The 23,464-nt window shown below is 36.9% G+C and overlaps 1 protein-coding gene across 4 annotated transcripts in view; it reads left to right on the forward strand.

The window, feature by feature from the left end:
- Nucleotides 1-22,414, forward strand: part of SMAD1 (SMAD family member 1) — a 76,832-nt gene extending 54,418 nt beyond the window's left edge. For all 4 annotated transcript variants that reach the window (XM_010361280.1, XM_030921996.1, XM_010361287.2 and 1 more), the window contains exons 3-7: nt 3,191-3,448; nt 5,981-6,097; nt 10,123-10,344; nt 17,028-17,284; nt 21,036-22,414. In XM_010361280.1, coding sequence (XP_010359582.1) covers nt 3,191-3,448; nt 5,981-6,097; nt 10,123-10,344; nt 17,028-17,284; nt 21,036-21,179 — 998 coding nt within the window. In that variant the 3' untranslated portion in view covers nt 21,180-22,414. The remainder of the gene's footprint in view (nt 1-3,190; nt 3,449-5,980; nt 6,098-10,122; nt 10,345-17,027; nt 17,285-21,035) is intronic.
- The last annotated feature ends 1,050 nt before the right edge of the window (nt 22,415-23,464 follow it).

The raw sequence follows: 23,464 nt of genomic DNA on the forward strand, positions 1-23,464 counted from the left end.
ATGGAAAAGCACGTCCTCATATTAGAATTCTGACTAATAATTAAGGAATAATGGAGTTAAAATTCACCAGTTCACAACCATTGTAGCAAAAGTTTATTCAAGCAAAATGGATGCTAAATATAGGGAATAAAGCTTGATGAGGAACAGGATATTTACACAGTCTCGTGTCTCACTACTTATTAATTACAAAAGGAAAGACAGTAACTGTCTACAGTGGAAGAAATGCACAATACCTTAACCAAGTGATCAGGATTAAACCTCAAACAGGCAGACGCATCATGTGCTTTTGTGTGTATGAACTGAGAAGGGAATAATACCACTTACCTAGTAGTCCAACCAAAAATCTGAGAGTTTAATCATGGTGAAGCATTGGAGGGACCCAAATTGAGAAACAGTCTGTAAAATAACTGCCTGTATTCAAAAATGTCAGTAGCATGAAAGCAGGAAGGAAAAAAGATGCTGAAGAACTATTCCAGATTACAGGAGACTGAAGAAATAATGACAACAAAGTACAATATGTGATTCTACCTTAGGTCCTGTATCAGGAAGTTGCTACATAGGACATGGTTGAGACAGTTAACAGAGTTGGAATATGATTTTATATTAGATAAAATCAGCAATGTTAAATTTCCCAAGTTTGATAACAAATGTGTATATGTAAGTTAATGTTCCTTTTGGGAGTTACTCTGAAATGCTTTAGGAAAAAGGGATATGTGTGTTACCTGCTCTCAGATAATTCAGAAGTGTATTTGTGTTCTGGGGCCGGGGAAGGGAGGAGAGAGAATGAGTAAGTTAATGTGGCAAGATGTTAAAAACTGGTGAATCTGGGTAAAGGATATTTGAGTGTTCTTTGTACTCTTGCAGTTTTCTGTAAGTTTGAAATTATTTCAAAATAAGTTACATTTTTTAAAGTTCATAGAAGTTTTTATAACTTCCTCAAGCTGGAAACAACCCAAGCATTGGGTTGTTTTTCTTTTCCCCAACCCAAGTATTTATCAGCAGAAGACAAAATTGTATCATCAAATAAATTGTAGTTTATACACATAACAAGATGCTACACGTAACACAACATTGGATGAATCTCACATTTTGAGGAACACGTATGCAGATTATCAACTTGGGGAGCAGAAATACATTGCCCTTTGCTGTGGCCATTGCAAAGGCTTCTTCTTCCCTGAATCTGCAAGTAGTAGGAACAAGTAAGTCTCCAGTTCTAAAACTGTTAGGAAACAGGAACTGCTAAAACAGATGCTCCGCTAAGTGTTAGGGTGGTGCAAAGTTACTGCAGTCTTTGCCATTAAATGCAAAAAGCACAATTATTTTTGCACCAACTTTAGTGGACTCTGTGAGTGTGTGTTTTGGGAGGGAGAGGTCCTCTGAAGGATAGAGGACATGACAGATTGATTCTAGTTGCTGTATGGTGCTGCATTTGTGGGGAGGGGTTTAGGGGCCAATGTTTCCCCCTTTTATGGGTAAAAATCGTAATTGAGACCATAGCTAGATGCCTGTAAAAGGCAAGCTGGGAAATGGCAATTCAAGTCACAGCAGCTAAAAGCAAAGGGAACGTTTGTCATTGCAAAGGTAATTGAAAGGTATTGAACTGTTTGGGAATATAAATTTTTATTGGCATTGGGGATCCCTTATCAGGAATGTTTCTTCAACAATACAAAAGCATTTTATAGTTCAGATGACTATTGAAAGGTAGAAGAAGAAATTATGCTTTTAATGGTTTGGTTTGGGAAGATTCCATCACTGTACTAAAAAGAAAATACATTTATTATATACTCAAAAGATTTGTTCCTAAAGGATCAAATAGGGAAATAACAAATCTGATGCTATGGGATTATATAGGAGTATAAAATGTAGCACATGAGAAATTTTAATGCTTTTTAAAATACCTATTTTTATCTAAAAGGCAATGTTCAGTTCATAAAAAAGTGATAATCCAAGTGTTAAGAGCACTTTTTACTGTAGAAATGATATAAATTATGCATAGATTCCCTGGAAAGCCCTCAAAAGTCTGCTAAATTCCTATTGCCACCAAATATTGTTTCTTTGGGGAAATATATTCTGATTCCTAACAACCAACAATAATCATAAGTTTTAAATCTCTCCTCTCATGCAGTTTATAAAATGGGTTGCTTTTCTCTTTGCAGCTGAGGCCACAGGAGCTGGAGGGATTGCAAAGGCCTTTGTTAAAGAGCATCCATCTGGTGACCCTGGTAGGGAAACTTAGGATCTAACCCTAGGATCTGGCTAGGGCTCTGTAACTGACTGTTAGCCAGCCCTACCTTTCTAGGATAATTATATTTATAGTGGCTTTGCCTCAGGAGGTTTCTGGAGGTTGATGACCATGCCAATTATTAACTCCTTAGGTTCCTAATATAGAGCATTTAGGAGTGACAGGAGTTGTTTTCTTTGCTTCTCAACAGGTGCCTGCCTGTTGGGCCACGTTTGTACCTTGAGTTTTCAGTTAGCAAAATGTGAATTGTATGACCTGTTTCTTTCTTGACCTCACAGGTGGTGGTAAGGATTCTTGAAAAGTGGGTAAGATCCTTAGAAAACAGATGTTCATAAAGTGTGACTCCTAGGACAGGATTCAAGATAAATTCTGTCCCACAAAACGCCTCGTATTTTGTATAATTATCTTCATGGCATTTGAGTTTTCTACAGTTCACTGATTTTACCTCTTCAGCTCTATTTATTATGCTGCTTTTTTTGTGTTAAAGTGAACTAGTGTGTCAGCTTAAAACACTTGTGGTGAATAATTCATATCATTCAATAAGCATTAACTCAAATGTGAAGTCTTACCAGCTGGGGCTGTGAAGTAAAGTGTCAATGGTGATAAACAATTATGCTTTGGTTTTTAGTGAATGACAAAATTAAGAATGAGAGAACCTTAACATTTGTAACCTAAAAGATTGTATTTTGCCAACTTTCCTTGGGCAATTTGTGAATACTGCAAATCTCAGGCATAGGTCATCAGTGATTCTAAAGGGATTGTATTTGTTCCTGCATTTGTTCTTGAGGGTAAAATAGCTTTTCATATGAATGATGCTTTTGAGTTGGCAGCAGGGCATGGAACAGATAATTTGTTGTTGCTTACAGATTATGTTTTACTTTATTGTGATGTAATTATAGATCATCATTCTCATTTTTGTCCTTCTCTTTTTTCCCTTCCTTTTTCTAGTACTTCCTCCTGTGCTGGTTCCAAGACACAGCGAATATAATCCTCAGCACAGCCTCTTAGCTCAGTTCCGTAACTTAGGACAAAATGAGCCTCACATGCCACTCAACGCCACTTTTCCAGATTCTTTCCAGCAACCCAACAGCCACCCGTTTCCTCACTCTCCCAATAGCAGTTACCCAAACTCTCCTGGGAGCAGCAGCAGCACCTACCCTCACTCTCCCACCAGCTCAGACCCAGGAAGTCCTTTCCAGATGCCAGGTAGGTTGGAATGTTCAGTGATGGATGTTCTGTGGTCACATCAGACAGTGTTATCACAGTGTCACGGAAAAACTGGGTCAACCTGCAGTGGAGGGAGGTTTTCAGTCCTGGTATTATGACATAGTGCTCTCGCACTTTTAGGATACAACTTCTGGAGAAAGGAGACCTCATAGCCAAGTAAGCAAATGTCTTATTTTATTTGTCAGGCACAGATGCTTGAATAAGCTATATTTTTCCCTTGTTTTTTAAAAGGTTTTGAAACAGCTGCATCCTTCTGGGAGTGGCATAATTGTTACAGTCTTTACTCTTGATAAAAAGAAAAATAGTGTGTTACACACATTTGCTGTTATGAGAGCACAAGTTCAATTAGCATCGTTTTCATACATGGAAAAAACTCCTGTTGTAAGTGCAACCTCAGAAAAAGTATTTCCTGAGGGATAATCCCACCCCCTACTTAATTAAATTCATTTAAATGATGATGTAATCCCAAGAAACGTATACTTTAACAACAAAGGAATTACAACAGAAGTACTGGAAACCATCTGCTTGTTCAACTTAGCAAAGACAAAAAACATCCTCTTTTTTTAGACGTAACTGATGGTGTAATGGTTATCAAAATATATGATTAATAAGGACATTATATATTTTGAAGTTACAGGTTAATGAGCAAGCATCTCCAAAAAAAAAAAAAAAAAAGTGCCAGATTTCTTGCCAGTAGACCTTAAGAAGGATACCCTAAACAAAAATATACTTAATATCTATTAGTGTTTTCGGAAGGGAAATTGACTGGGCAAGTGTGTTTATTGGGCTGCTTGAAATATTTTTAAGTAAATTTGAATTCAGCATCAGAGCTAGGCCTTCAAAAATTGAAAAGTGGTCCACATTTATATTGCTTCCTTTTATTTATGTATTTATTAGTTTCTTTTATTTAAATCTTGTTTATTTCACATTACTTTGTCTGGTTTTCACTCCAAAGCTTTTTGGATGAGAGTTGGGAGATAGACTAGTTTAAAAATTAAAGTAACTGGTGACTTCCTGTCTGCCTCACTCCCTTCCTCCTCACCGCTAACCTGTATGATGGACGGGTTAGCGGTGAGGAGATACATTTCAGAAGACTTTTGAGCAGTGACGGCAGCCCAGAGTGGCCCCAAGATTGAATTAAAGATTATTGCTTGAATTTACACTTTGTCCCTAGATGTCAGAGATTAAGGCACAGGCCAAGTAACGGAAATATGGAAAACAGTTGCAAGGGACAGGAGGAGGTGCTTGTAGGAATAGTAGAATAGTATCAAGAATTACCAGGTCCCTCTTGGTTGTGCTGATGCCACAGGTTGCCAGTGAAATTTTCACCAGCTTCTTGGCAGAAATTCATTGACTTGGGCTCAGAGGAGGCTCTTTGTCTTTGTTCCTGGCTTGAGATAAAGCCGAGTCAGGCTTACAGCTGCAGGGAAGAGGCTGAATTAAAAGAAGCTGGAGAAAGGGCAAAAGAGGCATCCAGAGAAGATCCCAGTGGTCCTGTCTCAGTACTATGAGTCGTTGCTTGTTAGCAGCTGGATGTGAAGTTACTGGGTTATGATTCAGCTGAAGAGTGAGTCTTGGAAATCGCTAGGGCTCTCTGAAGGAACAGCATGAGTTACGTGTATTTGACAGTTGCTCTGAGTGGTCTCGATTACTTATCCAAGCATTCGCGATTCCCTCAGGTAAAATTTTGTCTCCAAGACTATGTCACGTATGCTAGATGGGCTCATGATAACTAGTGAGGAACTTGCTTTTGGATGGAAAAGGATTATTTGTGAGAACCCTATACCCTTTGTTTTATATTAAGAAAATGCAAGACTTGTGTTAGTGTTCTTTGTTTAAAAAATCATGTTTGCCTCTTATTTACCAGAAGAAACATATATGTAAATTCTGAAATAGAAGATAGCTGTGACAAACTGATTCATTTTCTATTACTCTGTTGCTAGAGATTTTAAAGCTAGTGATCATTTAAATGGGTAGGGAGAATGTGGTCCTAACAGATTCCCTAAAGTCATGGAAAATTAACAGTTCAAATCAGTAGGCTATAATGAAACTCAGTTGGTAAATTTTCTAAAAGTCTATAGATTTAATGCAAAAGACCCTGAGGCTCCTTTTCTTAAGAAGTCCATTGAAGCTTTCAGAAGTTTTCCATCTACCAGTGAAACTGCAATGCAGAGGTTCTCTCAAAGCAGATTATATTAAAGTATGCTTAAAATACTCTTCTGATTGCTTTTAAACAGCATGATCCTGGATAGGCAAACAGCTTCTAGAACTGGCATATAGTATAATATTTTTCCTCAAACTGAATTTTGACAAAAATGTATATGATTGTGGCATGGTTAATACTTTTCAAAAATTGTACATCAAGGCCAGTGCCTGTAGCCTTTAGTCTTTTAATGGGGAGATTGAAATGGCAACTTGATCTCTTAAGAATTTCAGTACAGAAGAGGATATGTGTTTTGAGCGTGTATGTTTACTAAGGGTTAAGAAATAACTTCTTTAAAAACTTTGTAGCTGATACACCCCCACCTGCTTACCTGCCTCCTGAAGACCCCATGACCCAGGATGGCTCTCAGCCGATGGACACAAACATGATGGCGCCTCCCCTTCCCTCAGAAATCAACAGAGGAGGTAAAACTAATTGCTACCTGTTCCCTTTCTTAGAGTCTAAAGTTTGTCCAGATGTTGCTTTCTCTCACAAATTGTTGTTAGTCTTTAAAAAGAGAGCTACTTGAGAAAAATAGAGCCCAATGATAAGAGAAGCTCAGTAGAATTCCTAGATAACAAGTTAGTCTTTCATTTAAAGAACAAATACACTGACTTAACTAATGAAGACCTGAGAATAATTTTGCAGTTATCTGTTTAGATCTTTAACACTTAATCATTTCTAACTGATGATGAATTTTTTTTTTTTTTTTTTTTTTGAAATGGAGTTTTGCTCAGGTCACTCAGGCTGGAGTGCAATGGTGCAATCTTGGCTCACTGCAACCTCCACCTCTGGGTTCAAGTGATTCTCCTGCCTCAGCCTCCTGAGTTGCTGGGATTACAGGCGCACACCACCACACCCGGCTAATTTTTGTATTTTTACTAGAGATGGGGTTTCACCATGTTGGCCAGGCTGGTCTCAAACTCCTGACCTCAGGTGATCCGCCCACCTTGGCCTCCCAAAGTGATGGGATTATAGGCGTGAGCCACCACACCCAGCCAAAAAGAGTATTTTTAAATGAACAAAATGGTATTTAGAAACCATAAGTATAACAGAACTAAAGTAGAGTTTTCACTGGTGATTTCCAAAGTTGGAAGTTGGTATAACTGGGCTGTCCAAAGGCTTTCTTCTGTAATTAGGATAGATACTCATAAACCCCATCTATTTTTCAGGCCTTTTATGTGTGTAACTACAACTGGAACAAACTAATAGAATTTCTTTCTTGCTGTTTGTTTCTGACTTTGTTACTGAAAGAAATTGAGGCACAAGTTTTTCCCCTTCTCAGCCTGAAGAACTTGCAGGCAGAAATGAAAATTTCTTCCCCCTCCAGTAACGGGCGGGTCTGACTCCAGCACTGTATTGTCCTTAGCAGTGACTGGGTGGAGGATGCCGTCACTCTTCCAGCCTTGCATAGGCAAGTGGCATAGACTTAAGTGAGCAGAGAACTCAGGTAAATGAGTTTGGTAGACTCTCTGAGAATCTGTTAGAATCCACAGCCACACTGGCAGATAAAACTGTTCCTAAATAACGTCTCATGAAGGAAAGTGCTTCGCTGCTGCACTCAACACATGGCATGGATCATGCAATTTATATAATGTTTATGCAAATTGAAGTTAAAGTGCAGTTTGGTTACTAGGTATGTCTTATTTCATTCTTAGTGCTTTTTTATTAAAATAGGAGATACTTATTAAAATAGGAGTTGCTTATATTTTTAAGTACTTAAAATTGATTTTGTCTCTATGATACGTTATACAGTGGTAACTGCCTGTCATTATACATTTATCCAAACCCATAGGATTTACACCACCGTGAGTGAACCCTGATGTAAACTGTAGACTTTGGGTGTAGGTCTGTAGGATGAATGTTGGTTCATCAGTTACAACAAATGTGCCACTCTGGTGGGGGATATTAATAATGGGGGAGGCTAGGAAGGTGTGGGGGTGGGGGACATATGGAAAATCACTCTATCATATACTCATTTTTGCTGTGAATGTAAAACTGCTCTAAACATTGATTTAAAAATTGGTGATGAAGGCTGGGTGTGGTGGCTCACGCCTGTAATCCCTAGCACTTTGGGAGGCTGAGGCAGGTGGATCACCTGAGGTCAAGAGTTTGAGACCAGACTGGCCAACATGATGAAATCTTATCTCTACTACAGATACAAAAATTAACTGGGTGTGGTGGCGGGTGCCTGTTGTTCTAGCTACTTGGGAGCCTGAGGCAGGGGAATCACTTGAACCCAGGAGGCAGAGGTTGCAGTGAGCTAAGATCACGCCATTGCACTCCAGCCTGGGCAACAAGAGCAAACTCAGTCCCCCCCCCCAAAAAAAAAAACATTGGTGATGAACTCAAAGGACCTTTCTTGGATGTACAGTGTCATCAGTTGGAATGTACACCGTTTTAATCAATATGATTTTTAAATCTTTTTTATTACCTCTGTGTTTTATGGTTCCTGATTATCTCTTAAACATCTTATCAAACATAATTCTTTGTCAATGAACACTCTGGTTGGGGGAAGTAACCCTTATCTCACACATCTGTGGAATTTATATTTGGAGACCAGGATACCAGGGGAGAATCGGCACAGTACCACACTATTAGGAGCATGTGGACCCAGTAACTATTATTGCTAAACCCAAAATGTCTAATTTCAGGAAACAGATCTTTAAATTGCTTTAAGATTTTTTTCATTTAAATAGCTTTAAATTTTTTTTTTCCATTATAGTTTATAGTCAGTCAGTATTTTCACGAGGAAGGAATGTTGGCCATTTTTTTTCTTCCCCGCCTTTTTTTTTTTTTTTTTTTTTTTTTACTTCTTTTTAACCTTTGGTGATTTTCCTAGAGCAGGGGTCAACAAACTACAGCCCACAGGCCAGTTCAGCCTGCTATCTGTTTCTGTGAATAAAGCGTTATTGGGCCACAGCTGTATTCATTTATTACATATTGTCTATGACTGCTTCTGTGTTACAAGGGGAGAACTGGATAGTTGTGATAAAGATTCTACAGCCCACAAAATCTTTCTGGCCTTTCACAGAAAAAATTTATCAACCTCTGACCTAGATGAATAATATTTTGAAGTATCCTGATAGCTGATAAAAGCCTTCTGTTAATAATGTTGCAGTCTGCTTTAAGATTTGGCACTGGTAAATCACTAAAGTTTTGCTCTTTGGATTATGGCAAATTGATGTGGTAGAGTTGCTTAGCAAGCAGGGAAGATAGTGTATGTTTTTAGCTAACTACTTACGTATATAAAGCAGCTAACTTACATGTGGGTTTTTTAATGAGTATTTTCCTTGTTTTTTTTTTTTTTTTTTTCTTGTGTGTGTGTGGTGTGTGTTGTTGTTTTTGTTTTTTTTTTGTTTTTTTTTTTACCAATTTCTAAAAGTGCGTTTTAGTATTTGTGGAATTTGATGTTAAGAACACAGAGGTGTTTCTCCCTTAGCAGTTATAGTCTGGGCTTCTGATGTGGACTTTCTTTCTTTTCTTTCTCTTATTATTGTACACCCAAGACTTCATAAACCTCAGATTATTATATTATTGGTATGCTGGAAATATATGGTTTGTATTCCAGGAATCTCTAAAGCAGTGGTACTAGAGGTTTTACTACAGAAGGAATTCATCTTTAAAACCTTTTAGTTGCAAATGTTTAGAACCATGTTCTGTTTGGAGATTTGTTAGTCTTAAGAGATTTGACTTAACAAGCTGCATCCTGTCAGTAAAGTTGGGTAATTTCCATTGTTGGCCCATTCTGGGAATGGAGAGACAAAACACACCTGCTCTGCATGACTTAAAGCAAATATAAGGAAGTTAGCATGAAATCTGGATGAGAAAGATATGATTCATTCTGTAAGAATGGCCAGCTGGCAAGATTTCTTCCTGAGTTTGAGAACTGGAGCAACACTGTAGCTGTGATAGTTATTGGCAACTTAATATGAGGTAAAGTAACTTTTTATCAATAATTAGAAACTGATTTTCATTGCTTTGAATAAGCATAGGCATACTTAGTCTTTGCCAAAAGTAATTTATTTTTATGCCAATACCTTTGGCATATTTCCTATCTTCTATTGTTCTCTTCCCACTTATTTTTTCACTTGTCACTTGTTGTGTTTCTTTAGATGGTGAGCCAAAGTCTATGGTAGGGGTGATTTCCATTTCTGCGTATTATGCAACAAAAGTTTTTGCTGTGCTTCCTTATCTGGTGTTTTGGTTATCTGATAGTAACTGGAGAAAATGGTTTTCCAATTTTCTCCAATTAGGAGAATAAGGAGAATGTCATATTTAGTTAAGAAGTACCTGCTTTAAACATCATAGAAAAACTGTATACATTATAATAGCAATTGCTTTTCCAATGTCTTCATTCCATGATCCTGAGCCAATTCAACCACACGGTTTCAGTTTTTGAGAGCCTGAGGCACTAACCTTGGTTGATACAACGTTTTCTTTCCTATAGATGTTCAGGCGGTTGCTTATGAGGAACCAAAACACTGGTGCTCTATTGTCTACTATGAGCTCAACAATCGTGTGGGTGAAGCGTTCCATGCCTCCTCCACAAGTGTGTTGGTGGATGGTTTCACTGATCCTTCCAATAATAAGAACCGTTTCTGCCTTGGGCTGCTCTCCAATGTTAACCGGAATTCCACTATTGAAAACACCAGGCGGCATATTGGAAAAGGTGAGTTTTTGCTTTAACCTCTTTCAGATGTTTATCTGTTGTGTCCCTGTTCCTCCAGAGCTGACTTAAAATCATTCCTGTAACAAACTAGTGTAGCAAAGACCAAGTCATTTCACTTGCCGCAGTTTGTAAATATTTTTCCAGTTTCTGCTATCTGGAAGCTCTTGCAGTCAGTGATTTTTGTGATCGATCAACTGTCATAATATTGAAATTAATTACTTGAAATTATGATTTGCCATTTTAAGACACAATTCTGTATGATATTTTGCTACCGAATAAATTGGCTGTTAAAAAATGAATTACAACCTAAAATTAAAAGCAAATTAAAGTTAATTGCTTAATTGTATTTCAGATGAATACCATAACTCAGTAAATAAAGAACTAGATTCTAGCACAAACATCGTGCAAGGTGGCATGATAGAACCCTGCAGTGATTGTACCTTCACAGGGACACCAGATTGAACAACTGTCCATATAAGAACAACTGTCCATATCCTCAGCCTAGGCTGAGTGGAATAGATAGAGTAGGGGCAGGATTTCAAATAAATCCTGAATTCTTTTTGGTAAACTTGATTATTTCATAGCAGTATGAGTGAAACCATTCTGAAATTTTCATATGTAAAGATGAAGCAAATGACTAAATGTGTGGATATTGTTGGGAGCCTGGGTTTCCACTGTGGAAGATAGACATATAAATGCAGAGGGGAGCAAAAAATAAACTATATGAAGGAGAATAGAGGTATCAGTGCAAAATTCTGATTTTAATAATACTTATGTGTATGTGTGTATGTATGTTTAAGTTCTCATGTATTACGTATGTGCATGTGTATGCGTCTGTATATGCATTTTTACGTGCGTATGGTTTCTGATCTGCCTGCTGAAAGGGCCCAGAAGCGTACATACCCAGTAGCAATAAGCATGTCTAGTGTTCAGATCATCATCACTAATACCATGTCCCACTAAAAGGAGCTAGGGCCCCTTGAAGAAATGGCTGACCCCTAGGCTGGGATAGGTAGGCACAGGAGGACCCTAGAGCATCTTATTGTGGCAGAAAGTAAAGAAATGCTTATGGAAATCATGAGGCATGCCTCAGGAGCCAACTCTCAGACAGTTTGAGCCCCAAAATAATTACAGTGATGAATTTTACTTCATTTTATTTATGTATTTATATTTTTTTGAAATGGAGTCTCCCCCTGTCACCCAGGCTGGAGTCCAGTGGTGTGATCTTGGCTCACTGCAACCTCCACCTCCCAGGTTCAAGTGATTCTTGTGTCTCAGCCTCCTCAGTAACTGGGAGATTACAGGTGTGCACCACCATGCTCGGCTAATTTTTGTATATTTAGTAGAGTCATTGAGTTTTACCTTGTTGGCTAGGCTGGTCTCGAACTCCTAACCTCAAATGATCAGCCTGCCTTGGCCTCCCAAAGTTCTGGAATTACAGGTTGTGAGCCACTGTGCCTGGCCTCAGTACGGCATTGAATTTTACACCATTGAAAAACAATATGAATTCATAAGTCCATACTCATAATAAATAGATAAATAAGTGAATGGGGAAGGCTGGTTGACAAATACAGAGTGAGTGCTAAAGTTTGAATATCATCATTTTGCAACCATCATAGTAAGGATCAGGCAAGAATCATCAATGGATGCTAAATATAAAGAAAATGTTTATGAGAATCAGTATATTTGCATGGTCTTAAGAGTGTTTATCGTCAAACTGCCTTTTAGTATGAGGGAGAATAAAAAGCATTAACTAAACAGTGGAAAAGTGTATCATTTGTATTTTAATTATAATTGTGTAATTGATGGATGCCCAGTTTTGACTGGGAGATCAAAATTACCATCACCAATGAGAGACAGATGGGTATCATATACCTCCAGATGTCATACCCCGAGAAGGCCATAACATCACCTACACAGGATTCCAGCTGATAATGCAAATCCGAATCTAATCCTGAGGAAATATCAGACAGACTCAAAACATTCTATTAAAAAGGGTGAAGAAGGGGGACTAATTTTTCCAAGATGTCAGTGTCAAAAGACAAAGGTATGGAAATGTTCCAGATTAAAAATAGTTAAAGAGATATGACACCTGCATGCAATATCTAGCCCTGGATATGATCCTGTACTGAACAGGAGAAAAATATTAATATTGTAAAGGACATTATTAAGGTCAGCAGTCAAAACTGAAATATGAATGGTGGATTAGACCAATGTTAAAGGTATTAGCATTGCCAACTATACTATGGCTATATAAGAGACTATCACTATTCTTAGGAAATACTTAAGTATTTAAGAAAGTGGTTCAGGAAGAAATTAGTATGTAAAGATACCTGTCTACTCACCATCTATTTACCTAAAACCTGTGTTACAATACATACATACAGACAGACACACACATGCATGGTGCGTGTGCAGCAGCAGTGGGGAGAAAGGGCCCAAGCGATCAAGCAGATGGAGCAAATTGTCACAATAGATGCATCTGGATAATGGTTATACGGGTATTCTTTGTTCTGTTTTTCTTTGTTCCTTTTCAAACTTTTCTACAAATCTAAAATTATTTCCAGGGTAAAAGTATGAAACAGTGACCTGTGAAATTTAGAACAGTGGACCAGATTAAAAGGTTATTTATTAGATGCTTTAAAAGCACTCAAGATAAAGTGTAACATTTAATCCTGAGGGGAAGAGAACTCCAACTCTTAAATCAGAAATTGGTAGATACTTTCTTGTATAATTAAAGGAAAAAACTCTGACTATAAATTTAATAATGAAATGCTAGAACCTAGGTTCATAACATACATAGATATCTCTCTATGGTCTGTAAACCTCTGAAGTTGTATATAAACAAAATTTTGCATACATTTGGGAGGAAAGGACATACTTTTCATTAAATTCTAAAGATGACTCTTATCCCAAAGGAACAAAAAAAAAATTGTACTATGGGACATTTCCTCCTAAAACATTATTAAGAAAATAAGGATTCTTGGAATGCTGTTATTTAAAATTGTTCCAGATGCCCTGAATAGTGTACTCAAATATACAATTATAGATAATGGAAATAAGGCAAGATTATTATGTGTAGATGATATGTGTGATTGACAATATTCTCAGGATAGATTCTTGAAGTAAAATTAGTAGATCAAAATCTATTGATATATTTCACCCAATTACTTTCCAAAAAGTAATTCCAGCGCTTTGGGACGCCAAGGCAGGTGGATCAGTTGAGGTCAGGAGTTTGAGACCAGCCTGGGCAACATGGTGAAACCGGGTCTCTACTAAAAATATGGAAATTAGCCAGGTGTGGTGGCACATGCCTGTAATCCCAGCTGCTCGGGAGGCAGAGGAAAAGTTATCACTTGAATTTGGGAGGCGGAGATTGCCGTGAGCTGAGATCAAGTCACTGCTCTCTAGCCTGGGTGACAGAGGGAGACTGTCTCAAAATAAATAAATTAATTAAAATAAAATAAATACATAGATGCATACATAAAATGAATTTGCATTCCTACCAGAAATATATGAGTGCCTTTCTCCCTTCATCCATGCCAGTATTATGGTTGGGCATTGTGCCTATTCAAATGATATGATTATTTATCTAGAAACTTCCAAAGAATCTATCTTTTAAAAATTATGTTAGTCATTTTCCTTTAATCTGGTAATAACCAGTTAGAAAATATAATGAAAGGGGAAATCCCCTTCCCAATAGCCACAGAAAACATCAGTTTCTTCGAAATAATCTGAACCTGCAATATGTGAGAATTACATGAAGAAACCAAATTTAACTGAGAGAGGGAAAATTTGAATAAATAGGCAGTCTGTGTTCCTTAAAGGGAAAGCTTAATATTGTGAGAACATTTTAAGCATATTAATTCCATCTAATTTAATTTATAAGGTTAAAACAACTCTTTTCAGAATCACAGTGTGATTTTTTTGAAAACTGGAAAATGTATTCTGAATATTACCTGGAAGAATAAGCAAGTAAGGCTAGCTAACTTTGTAAATGGAAAAATAAAGAAAAAAATTATTGGCATTAGGGTTAATAAAACATTGTAAAACTACAAGTAAACCAGTGTGTAGACAAAACAGTAGAATTAGTTAAACTCAGACTATTCTGTACATAAAAATATAATGTATGTTAAGTGAAGCATAGCAAATCAGTAGAGTCTTCTAATGGTTCTACAAAACCAAGTTAACTTTTGGGTGAGGCTGGGAAAGAGAAACCCTGACCTCATACTATATATGCAAACAGATTAATGAGTTGAATGTTTTTCAAAAGGCAAACAATTAAAAAGCTAGAAGAAAATATGCTTGATCAGAGAGGTAGAAATTTTCTAAGCATAAAAAGCAACAAAGGATTATAAAAGGTTTGACCAAGAGATTGCAAACTTCTGTAGGTTAAAAATGTGTCACAAATAAAAGACAAAGGACTAACAGGGAAACAAATAAGAAAGTATTTATATCCTTCTTACATGAACAGTTCATAAAAAAAATAAAAATAGGACCCCAGTGAGATAAATGGGTAAGAAGTATGAACAGTGAATTCACAAGAGAAACACAGATGGCTAATAAACTATGAGAACATATTCAGCCTCACAGGCAAATTAAACAATTATTTGTCAACTATAAATTAGGGAAATTTTATTTATGCTCTACACGCAGATTCAGTACTGGCACGGGTGAAATGAGAAAAGCATTCCTACACTGCTGGTGACAGTGTAAATTGATGCATTCTGGAAAGTCATTTGGCAGAGTTAATCAGCAGCCTTCGATCCAATAATTTAACTTCCAGGAATCTCTCCTAAGGATATTATCAAAAATTGTCCAGAGACATTTATCATGGCATTACTATAAAAGCAGAAAATTGCTATCAAGCCAGTGGTCCACTAATGGGAAAATCATTTTAAAAACACTCATACAATCATACAGATATTTTAAATGTTTGCAAAGACATTTTAATGATAGCCAAAACCAAATACAGTGTATCAAACTATTAATAATTATTGCCTCTGAGTCACTAAAAGAGTGATAATATTTTCTGCCTCTTTATATTTTGATTTACTTTCTGATTTTTCAGGATGAAAATTTGTCAGTTTTATCAGGAAAAATTAGTGGCACACACACTCTTAAATTGTTTTCCCTACATCAGACCAAACAAATGGGCTTCTGCTCCAGCAGCTATTTAATTGTTACAGAAATCCTAACTGTTGTGTATACATATAAACACAACATGTAACATTTTCTATGAGACACAGTATAGCCTTGACTAAGCCATACCAGAGTTACCTACAAGGTGGATCATTTAAACCCACATGGGATCTAACGCTGCTGGGTGACCTATATAAAGTCATCTCCCACAGTGGTGTGGGGCTTTGTGAGAATGAGTTTTTTTACCTCTACTTCACTTTTTTTAAAGGCAGGGTAAGACCAATTTCCTACACTTTAAGCACCCTGGGTCTCAAAGGAAGAAGTTAGGAGCAGGTGATAGTTTAGTGAGATCTAATTTTACATACACCGTATGACTTTTCTAGTTTCATTTTCATGGTTTTTTTAACTGGTTCTTGTATCTTACAGCTCTTGGCAATACTTCTTCCACCTGTGACTTTACAGTTCCTCTCTTCTCTTTCTCCTCTCTTCCCTTTCTAAAATTTTCCAAACATCTTAGCTGTACAATAAATGCAAGAGCGCTTTATAGTAAATACATAGCATCCAGGTTTTATTATGTTGTATTTTTAGAGTGAAAATATACTTTCCATGTCTGGCCAAGTAAGACATTAATTACTTACCAAAATGAAATTGCTTCATTTTGTTGTTGTTGTTGTTATTTGAGACAGGGTCTCACTCTGTCACCCAATCTGGAGTGCAGTGGCTTGATCACAGCTCACTGCAGCCTTGACCTCCTTGCCTCAAGCAATCCTGCCACCTCAGCCTCTGTGTAACTGGGACTACAGGCGTGCACCACTATGCCTAGCTAATTTTTTTCTTTTTCTTTTTTTTTTTTTTTTTGTGGAGACAGGGTTTTGCCATGCTGCCCAGGCTAGTCTTGAACTCCTGAACTCAAGCAATCTGTCCACCTTGGCTTCCCAAAGTGCTGAGATTACAGGCCTGAACCACTGTGCCTGGCCTATTAGTATTTTTTTAAACATTTTGTTATTTTCTAGAAACCTCCTAGATACTGTATTAACTAATATAGTTAACTAAGATTTTATCAGTCATACATCAGCCACCCCAATCTTTTGGCACCAGGGACCAATTTCATGGAAAACAATTTTTCCACAGGGGATGGGGAAGGGATAGTTTCAGGATGAAACTCTTCCACTCAGATCCTCAGGCATTAGATTCTCATAAGGAGCATGCAACCTAGATCCCTCACATGCACAGTTCACAATAGGGTTCATGCTTCTATGAGAATTAATGCTGCCGCTGATCTGACAGGAGAGGGAGCTCCGGCTGTAATGCTTGCTCACTCACCTCCTGCTGTGTGGCCTGGTTTCCAACAGGCCACAGACTGATACAGGTCCATGGCCCCAGGGGTTGGGGACCCCTGTTGTACAGGACTTAGAGAATAGCTATCTAACTAGCCAAAGTTTAAATCCATGTAAATTTAAGTTTCTGTGTTGAAGCTGCACAGGTGCCTTTGAGCTATAAAAATTAATAATAACTAAATTATATGCTTTGCCTTCCAATAGGAGTTCATCTTTATTATGTTGGAGGGGAGGTGTATGCCGAATGCCTTAGTGACAGTAGCATCTTTGTGCAAAGTCGGAACTGCAACTACCATCATGGATTTCATCCTACTACTGTTTGCAAGATCCCTAGTGGGTGTAGTCTGAAAATTTTTAACAACCAAGAATTTGCTCAGTTATTGGCACAGTCTGTGAACCATGGATTTGAGACAGTCTATGAGCTTACAAAAATGTGTACTATACGTATGAGCTTTGTGAAGGTAAGTGAGCTCTGACTCCTCCATTTAGGGTCTCACATACTTTTGCTGTGCTTTTTTTTTTTGGCAATATGTGAATCTATATCCTCTTGATAATATGTTCATATTAGCTGACTTATTATCTAGGCATTTTTAAACTGTAACGAGAGTGTCAATTATTAGGAAAATATTATAGGAACATAAGAGTACTTGTATTAAATATCAATAGCTGTGGGTTTTAATAGCCTTTTCCTTATTCAGGTAGCACCACTTTAGCTATTGTATTACCAGTAGAATATGTTATGTTACATATGTAAAATATAATTTAAATACATGGTTGTTTTACAAGATCAGTTGAGTAAACATATCTTCCTTTTTGTTATTTGTTTTTAGTACTTTTATGATGGTAATGCTTGTTTTTGTTTCAACAGTAAGGAAGTGATCTTTTTGTAAAACTTAAAGTTCATCACATTGGAAATTGTGTTTGGTCAGGTTTTTTTAGTGGTTTCAGTAAGCCTCATGATTTTCTTACAATTCAGAAGTTAATAAGGCCCTTGCCCAAGATAAATAGATGCCTTAGCTCAAAGATTGCATTGTAAGGTTTGATGAGGGAGAAGGTTAAACACATTGCTCATAATACTTGATCTTTTTGCTGTCTCATCTTCTTTGAGATTGCCTTTGAGAAATAAAAATGTTCAGGATGCCATTGAAATCTAAAAAACCTTAAACGTCCGATTAGATTTCATGAGTCAGTGACTTATTCTAGTAACTGACCTGTCTCTGAATTCTCAAAAATAAGTTTCATCCTCTTGTACTTTGAGAAACAGAACTAATTATATATTTGAGTGAGGCAATTACCTTTTATGTCGTCTGTTCAGAAGCTCACCAAACTTGTTGTTAAACCTGTTTTGTAATGTATTTATTACTGAGGATAATTTTGGAGCCTTACTTGTTAATCATCCCTTAGATCAAAGATATCTTTTCCTGAATATAATTACTTTTCCTGCTTATTTAAAGCATCTTAGATTTTCAATGTGTTCCCTTAGTGTTTGTTTTTGTTTGTTTGCTTGCTTGCTTCCTTTTTGCAGTGTACTTCAACAGTTATTTGTAGCTGAGTCTGGTACCTTGTTAGTATTAAGAAAATTTTTTTACCCTTTAAAGAAGTTGACCTATATGCTATGTACATATGGGGCTACAAAGACCTATCTTATTCATTATTAACATGTGCTGTTTAATTTTTGACTTAGCATTTGGCTCAAATGGTTTTTAAAATAAGAACAGTGACCTGCCAGAAGTGTTTTCGTTTATTGTTTTTATTGTTATGGGGGAAAGAACAACTCTTGAGAGTCGAGGTGCAGTTTCCAGTTTTTTCTGCCATTTTAACTGTGTGATTAAGGCACAGATTTCTTCTCTGGTTCTCATGTTTATTATCTTTGAAATGGGGGTGGATGGAGTTGAGAACTGTGGTAATTATTATTAAGGTCCCTCAGTGAGTCTATTATTGAAGGACCACTCTAGGAGAATTTATGACTTTAATGTTCCAATTAGCTTCCTGCTCAAACTCATTTTTATTGTTTATCCAATCAATGTTCATTATTTCACTTTTGTACAGTTTTAATAATTTACTTTTACACAAGTAAAAACAACCTTTACACTAATAAAAGTATTTATAATGCAAAGTTATGCATTCAAAATGTATTAGATTGTATTCTTTCAGCAGATATTTTAGCACTAGTTCAGAGAAGTAATACAAAGATGAAAAAGCACCTAAAGTCTCTATCATCAAGATCCTTATGCTCTAGTATATCTTTAATTATAATCTGATAAGCACTAGAATGGAGTTATAAAAGATATAATGAACTTAGCTTGGAAGCTGGATTTAGAGAGCTGAAGGTAAATACTATTTTAAAATCCTGCTGAATGTTAAAGAGAAGCTGTTTATCATATATTAGCAACAAAAGTGTGCACACTGTTTTTACAGAACTGTTCTTTATTATATGGACTGCATACTTTATCCTCTCCCATTCAACATTTTAAAGAAATTATAAGAGAACATTTTACTAACAATAGCCAATCTTGTGCTGTTTTTAAAATGATCATTTTTGGATGTTAACATAAAACATATTTTATAAATTATTTGTACTTTAAACTCTATGTCTGAAAAGTCCAAGTCACCTCAGCTGAACACATATTTATAGAGCTTCTGCTTTCTGTCATTATGCTATATATTGGAGGTAAAGATAAATTCCTGCCTTCAAAGATGTTGATATCTGATGGAGGAAACCTGCACATAAGCCTGTAAATTAAATTTAGGAGTTTGTTTATATTTACGAATGCATGAGTGTACATACATCTATATAGTTACATATATCCATATAGATGTAGTTTATACAAGTTTTGATGTTTGGATATATTTCCTTTTCTTTCTTTCTTTCTTTCTTTTTTTTTTTTTTTTTTTTTTTTGAGACAGAGTCTCGCTCTGCCGCCCAGGCTGGAGTGCAGTGGTGTGATCTCGGCTCACTACAACCTCCGCCTCCCAGGTTCAAGCAATTCTCCTGACTCAGGCTCCCGAGTAACTGGGATTACAGGCATGTGCCACAGCACCCGGCTAATTTCTGTATTTTTAGTAGAGTCAGAGTTTCGCCATGTTGGCCAGGCTGGTCTCAAACTCCTGATCTCAAGTGATACACCTGCCTGAGACAGAGTCTTGCTCTGTCACCCAGGCCGGAGTGCAGTGGTGTGATCTTGACTCACGGTAACCTCCGCCTCCTGGATTCAAGTGATTCTCATGCCTAAGCTTCCCAGGTAGCGGGGATTACAGGGCTACACCACCACACCTGGCTACTTTTTATATTTTTAGTAGAGATGGGGTTTTACCATGTTGGCCAGGCTGGTCTGGAGCTCCCGACCTCAGGTGATCTGCCCGTCTCGGACTCCCAAAGTGCTGGGATTACAGGTGTGAGCCACCGCGCCTGGTCCCAGATCTATTTCTTAAAACTGCTGGAGTAGATAGGTAGCAGAAATAAATAGAACCCAACCTTCTCTGATACTCCCATGAAACAGGACTAAAGGATTAATCATTGTCCATCCCCACCAATGAGTTTTTGGTCTTTGCAGTAGCAGTTACTTTTCTCTTTTTCATAGTGACTTTATTCTGTGGAACTCTACTGTCTTAATGCAGTAGTTCTGACAAGCTACCTTCTTGTACAAATGAATGATAGAATGTATTGATTCATGGCAATGGCTAGGTGTCAATAATAGCTTTTTGGATACTTGAATGTACTCCTGCCCGTTTTGCTTAGAGATTGAAAGATCAAGAGCTGTGTGTTGATAGGAGGCTGAATCAGTGGCCGAATAAGGAAGAAACTGAATGTCAGTCTGTCTAGCATAGCTTTTTTGTTTTATTTTCTTGATAAAATGAGAATTTAATAATAGCTATTACATTACTATCAGAAATGGGCAATTAAAATAAAAGTTTTAAAGTGCCTTTATTAAGACAACTTTATAATGTATTTTAAAACCTTCATTCCTCAAGACCGGTATTCTTATTGGAATCCATGGATTCTGCCTGGGGAGCTAACATCCATCCCTTGAAATTGCTTGCCAAATTATGTATGTGTTTGTATATGTGTGTTTTTTTCTCCCCGGCGGCGGAGAGCAGGGAGGAAAGATGCATAGCTTTAATCAGAGTCTTGGTTGTGTGAACCCTTCTTACTTAATAAGTTTAACCACTGAGTTAGAACAAGTTAAATGACCTCCAGTATGTTTTTCCTAGGGCTGGGGAGCAGAATACCACCGCCAGGATGTTACTAGCACCCCCTGCTGGATTGAGATACATCTGCACGGCCCCCTCCAGTGGCTGGATAAAGTTCTTACTCAAATGGGTTCACCTCATAATCCTATTTCATCTGTGTCTTAAATGGCCCCAGGCATCTGCCTCTTGAAAACTATTGAGCCTTGCATGTACTTGAAGGATGGATGAGTCAGACACGATTGAGAACTGACAAAGGAGCCTTGATAATACTTGACCTCTGTGACCAACTGTTGGATTCAGAAATTTAAACAACAAAACAAAACAAAAAAAACCACCTTGGTAACATACTGTTGATATCAAGAACCTGTTTAGTTTACATCGTAACATTCTATTGTAAAATCAAACTAAAATGCAGACTTTTAGCAGGACTTTGTGTATAGTTAAAGGAGAAATGACCAAGCCAGGGACAAATTGTCTATTAGAAAATGGTCCTAAGAGATTCTTTGGTGTTTGGCACTTTAAGGTCATCGTTGGGCAGAAGTTTAGCATTAATAGTTGTTCTGAAACGTGTTTTATCAGGTTTAGAGCCCATGTTGAGTCTTCTTTTCATGGGTTTTCATAATATTTTAAAACTATTTGTTTAGCGATGGTTTTGTTTGTTTAAGTAAAGGTTAGTCTTGATGATATACATAATAATCTTTCTAAAATTGTATACTGACCTTACTTGCTGTCAGAATAATGCTAGGCATATGCTCTTTGCTAAATATGTATGTACAGAGTATTTGGAAGTTAAGAATTGATTAGACTAGTGAATTTAGGAGTATTTGAGGTGGGTGGGGGGGAAGAGGGAAATGACAACTGCAAATGTAGACTATACTGTAAAAATTCAGTTTGTTGCTTTAAAGAAACAAACTGATATCTGAATTTTGCTGTGTTTCCATTTTTTAGAGATTTTTATCATTTTTTTCTCTCTCTTTTGGCATTCTTTTATCTCATGCTCTTCAAAAGGCAGTTCTGCAGCTGGTTAATTCATGTAACTGTGAGAACAAATGAATAATTCCTGCTATTCTGAAATTGCCTACATGTTTCAATACCAGTTATATGGAGTGCTTGAATTTAATAAGCAGTTTTTATGGAGTTTACAGTACAGAAATAGGCTTTAATTTTCAAGTGAATTTTTTGCCAAACTTAGTAACTCTGTTAAATATTTGGAGGATTTAAAGAACATCCCAGTTTGAATTCATTTCAAACTTTTTAATTTTTTTGTACTATGTTTGGTTTTATTTTTCTTCTGTTAATCTTTTGTATTCACTTATGCTCTCGTACATTGAGTACTTTTATTCCAAAACTAGTGGGTTTTCTCTACTGGAAATTTTCAATAAACCTGTCATTATTGCTTACTTTGATTAAAAATTTGTCATTTCCTTTGTTCACCTACTAGATTTTAGGATCAGTAAAGTTTGCTACCCTTGTGAGAGTTTTTTTCTTAAATATCCTCCACCAAACATGAGTGAAATTACTATTTCAGAGACTGGACACAGCAGCATGAAGAGACTGGAGCCAATTTCAATCACAAAACACAGGACATGTACACCTTTAAAAATTAAGAAAAACTACAAAAATCTTACGTGTATAAACTTTTTAATTTTAGAAATTACAGCAGCAGCACTTGTTGGTTAGTACCAGGCAGTCAACCAAAGCAACAATTTCTAAACTTCAGATGAAGATACAAGTGTGACTGTGGGAGGAGGTAATAAAGGGGGAGGGATGAGAACTCACAGTGCAGCAGATGATGACTACCTTTGCAGTCTACTTAAGGCTGGGATGATCCCAACACTACCCATTCCCCCACAAAAAAGTTCCCCAATGAGGGACACAGATTGAAGGACACTTAGATTATTTCCTGCCCCAATAGATGCCATTCTTTCTCCTTTACATTTTTGTGTATCTTTCCTGGAGTGTGTTTATGAGACCTGAAATTTAAGGACCCTCCCTTTTTAAACCTGGTTTGAAAGAAAAGAATGCCTTGCTTTTTCACCCCCAAAATACAACATTTATTCCCTAAACTATGACCAAGCAAAAATTTCTACTGCTGCTTTTTGTGTCCAAAAAACATCATGATATAAGTAGAGAAATCCCCGGACAGAAGTCCTACATTGTAACACAAATTCACACACATCTTTGCTGGGTCACTTAACTTCTGTGAATCTCTGTTTCTTCATTTGTCAAGTGGAAATAATATAGTTGTGCCTTGTCACAAAATTGAGGTGCAGATGCCTTAAAAACGCATCTGCCATGCAAGTGTGAAGATCGGTTGAACTCTCCCATACGCTCTATTTTCCACTTACCTAAGTCATTTCAAGCACAGGCGATCTAGATAATAGTGATTGGTGAGATAAAATCAAAGTTGATATTAAAACTATTAGGCTTAACAATGAAGTAAAGAGATA

The sequence above is a fragment of the Rhinopithecus roxellana genome, chromosome 2 (genome assembly GCF_007565055.1).
Source record: "Rhinopithecus roxellana isolate Shanxi Qingling chromosome 2, ASM756505v1, whole genome shotgun sequence".
Lineage (NCBI taxonomy): Eukaryota > Metazoa > Chordata > Mammalia > Primates > Cercopithecidae > Rhinopithecus > Rhinopithecus roxellana.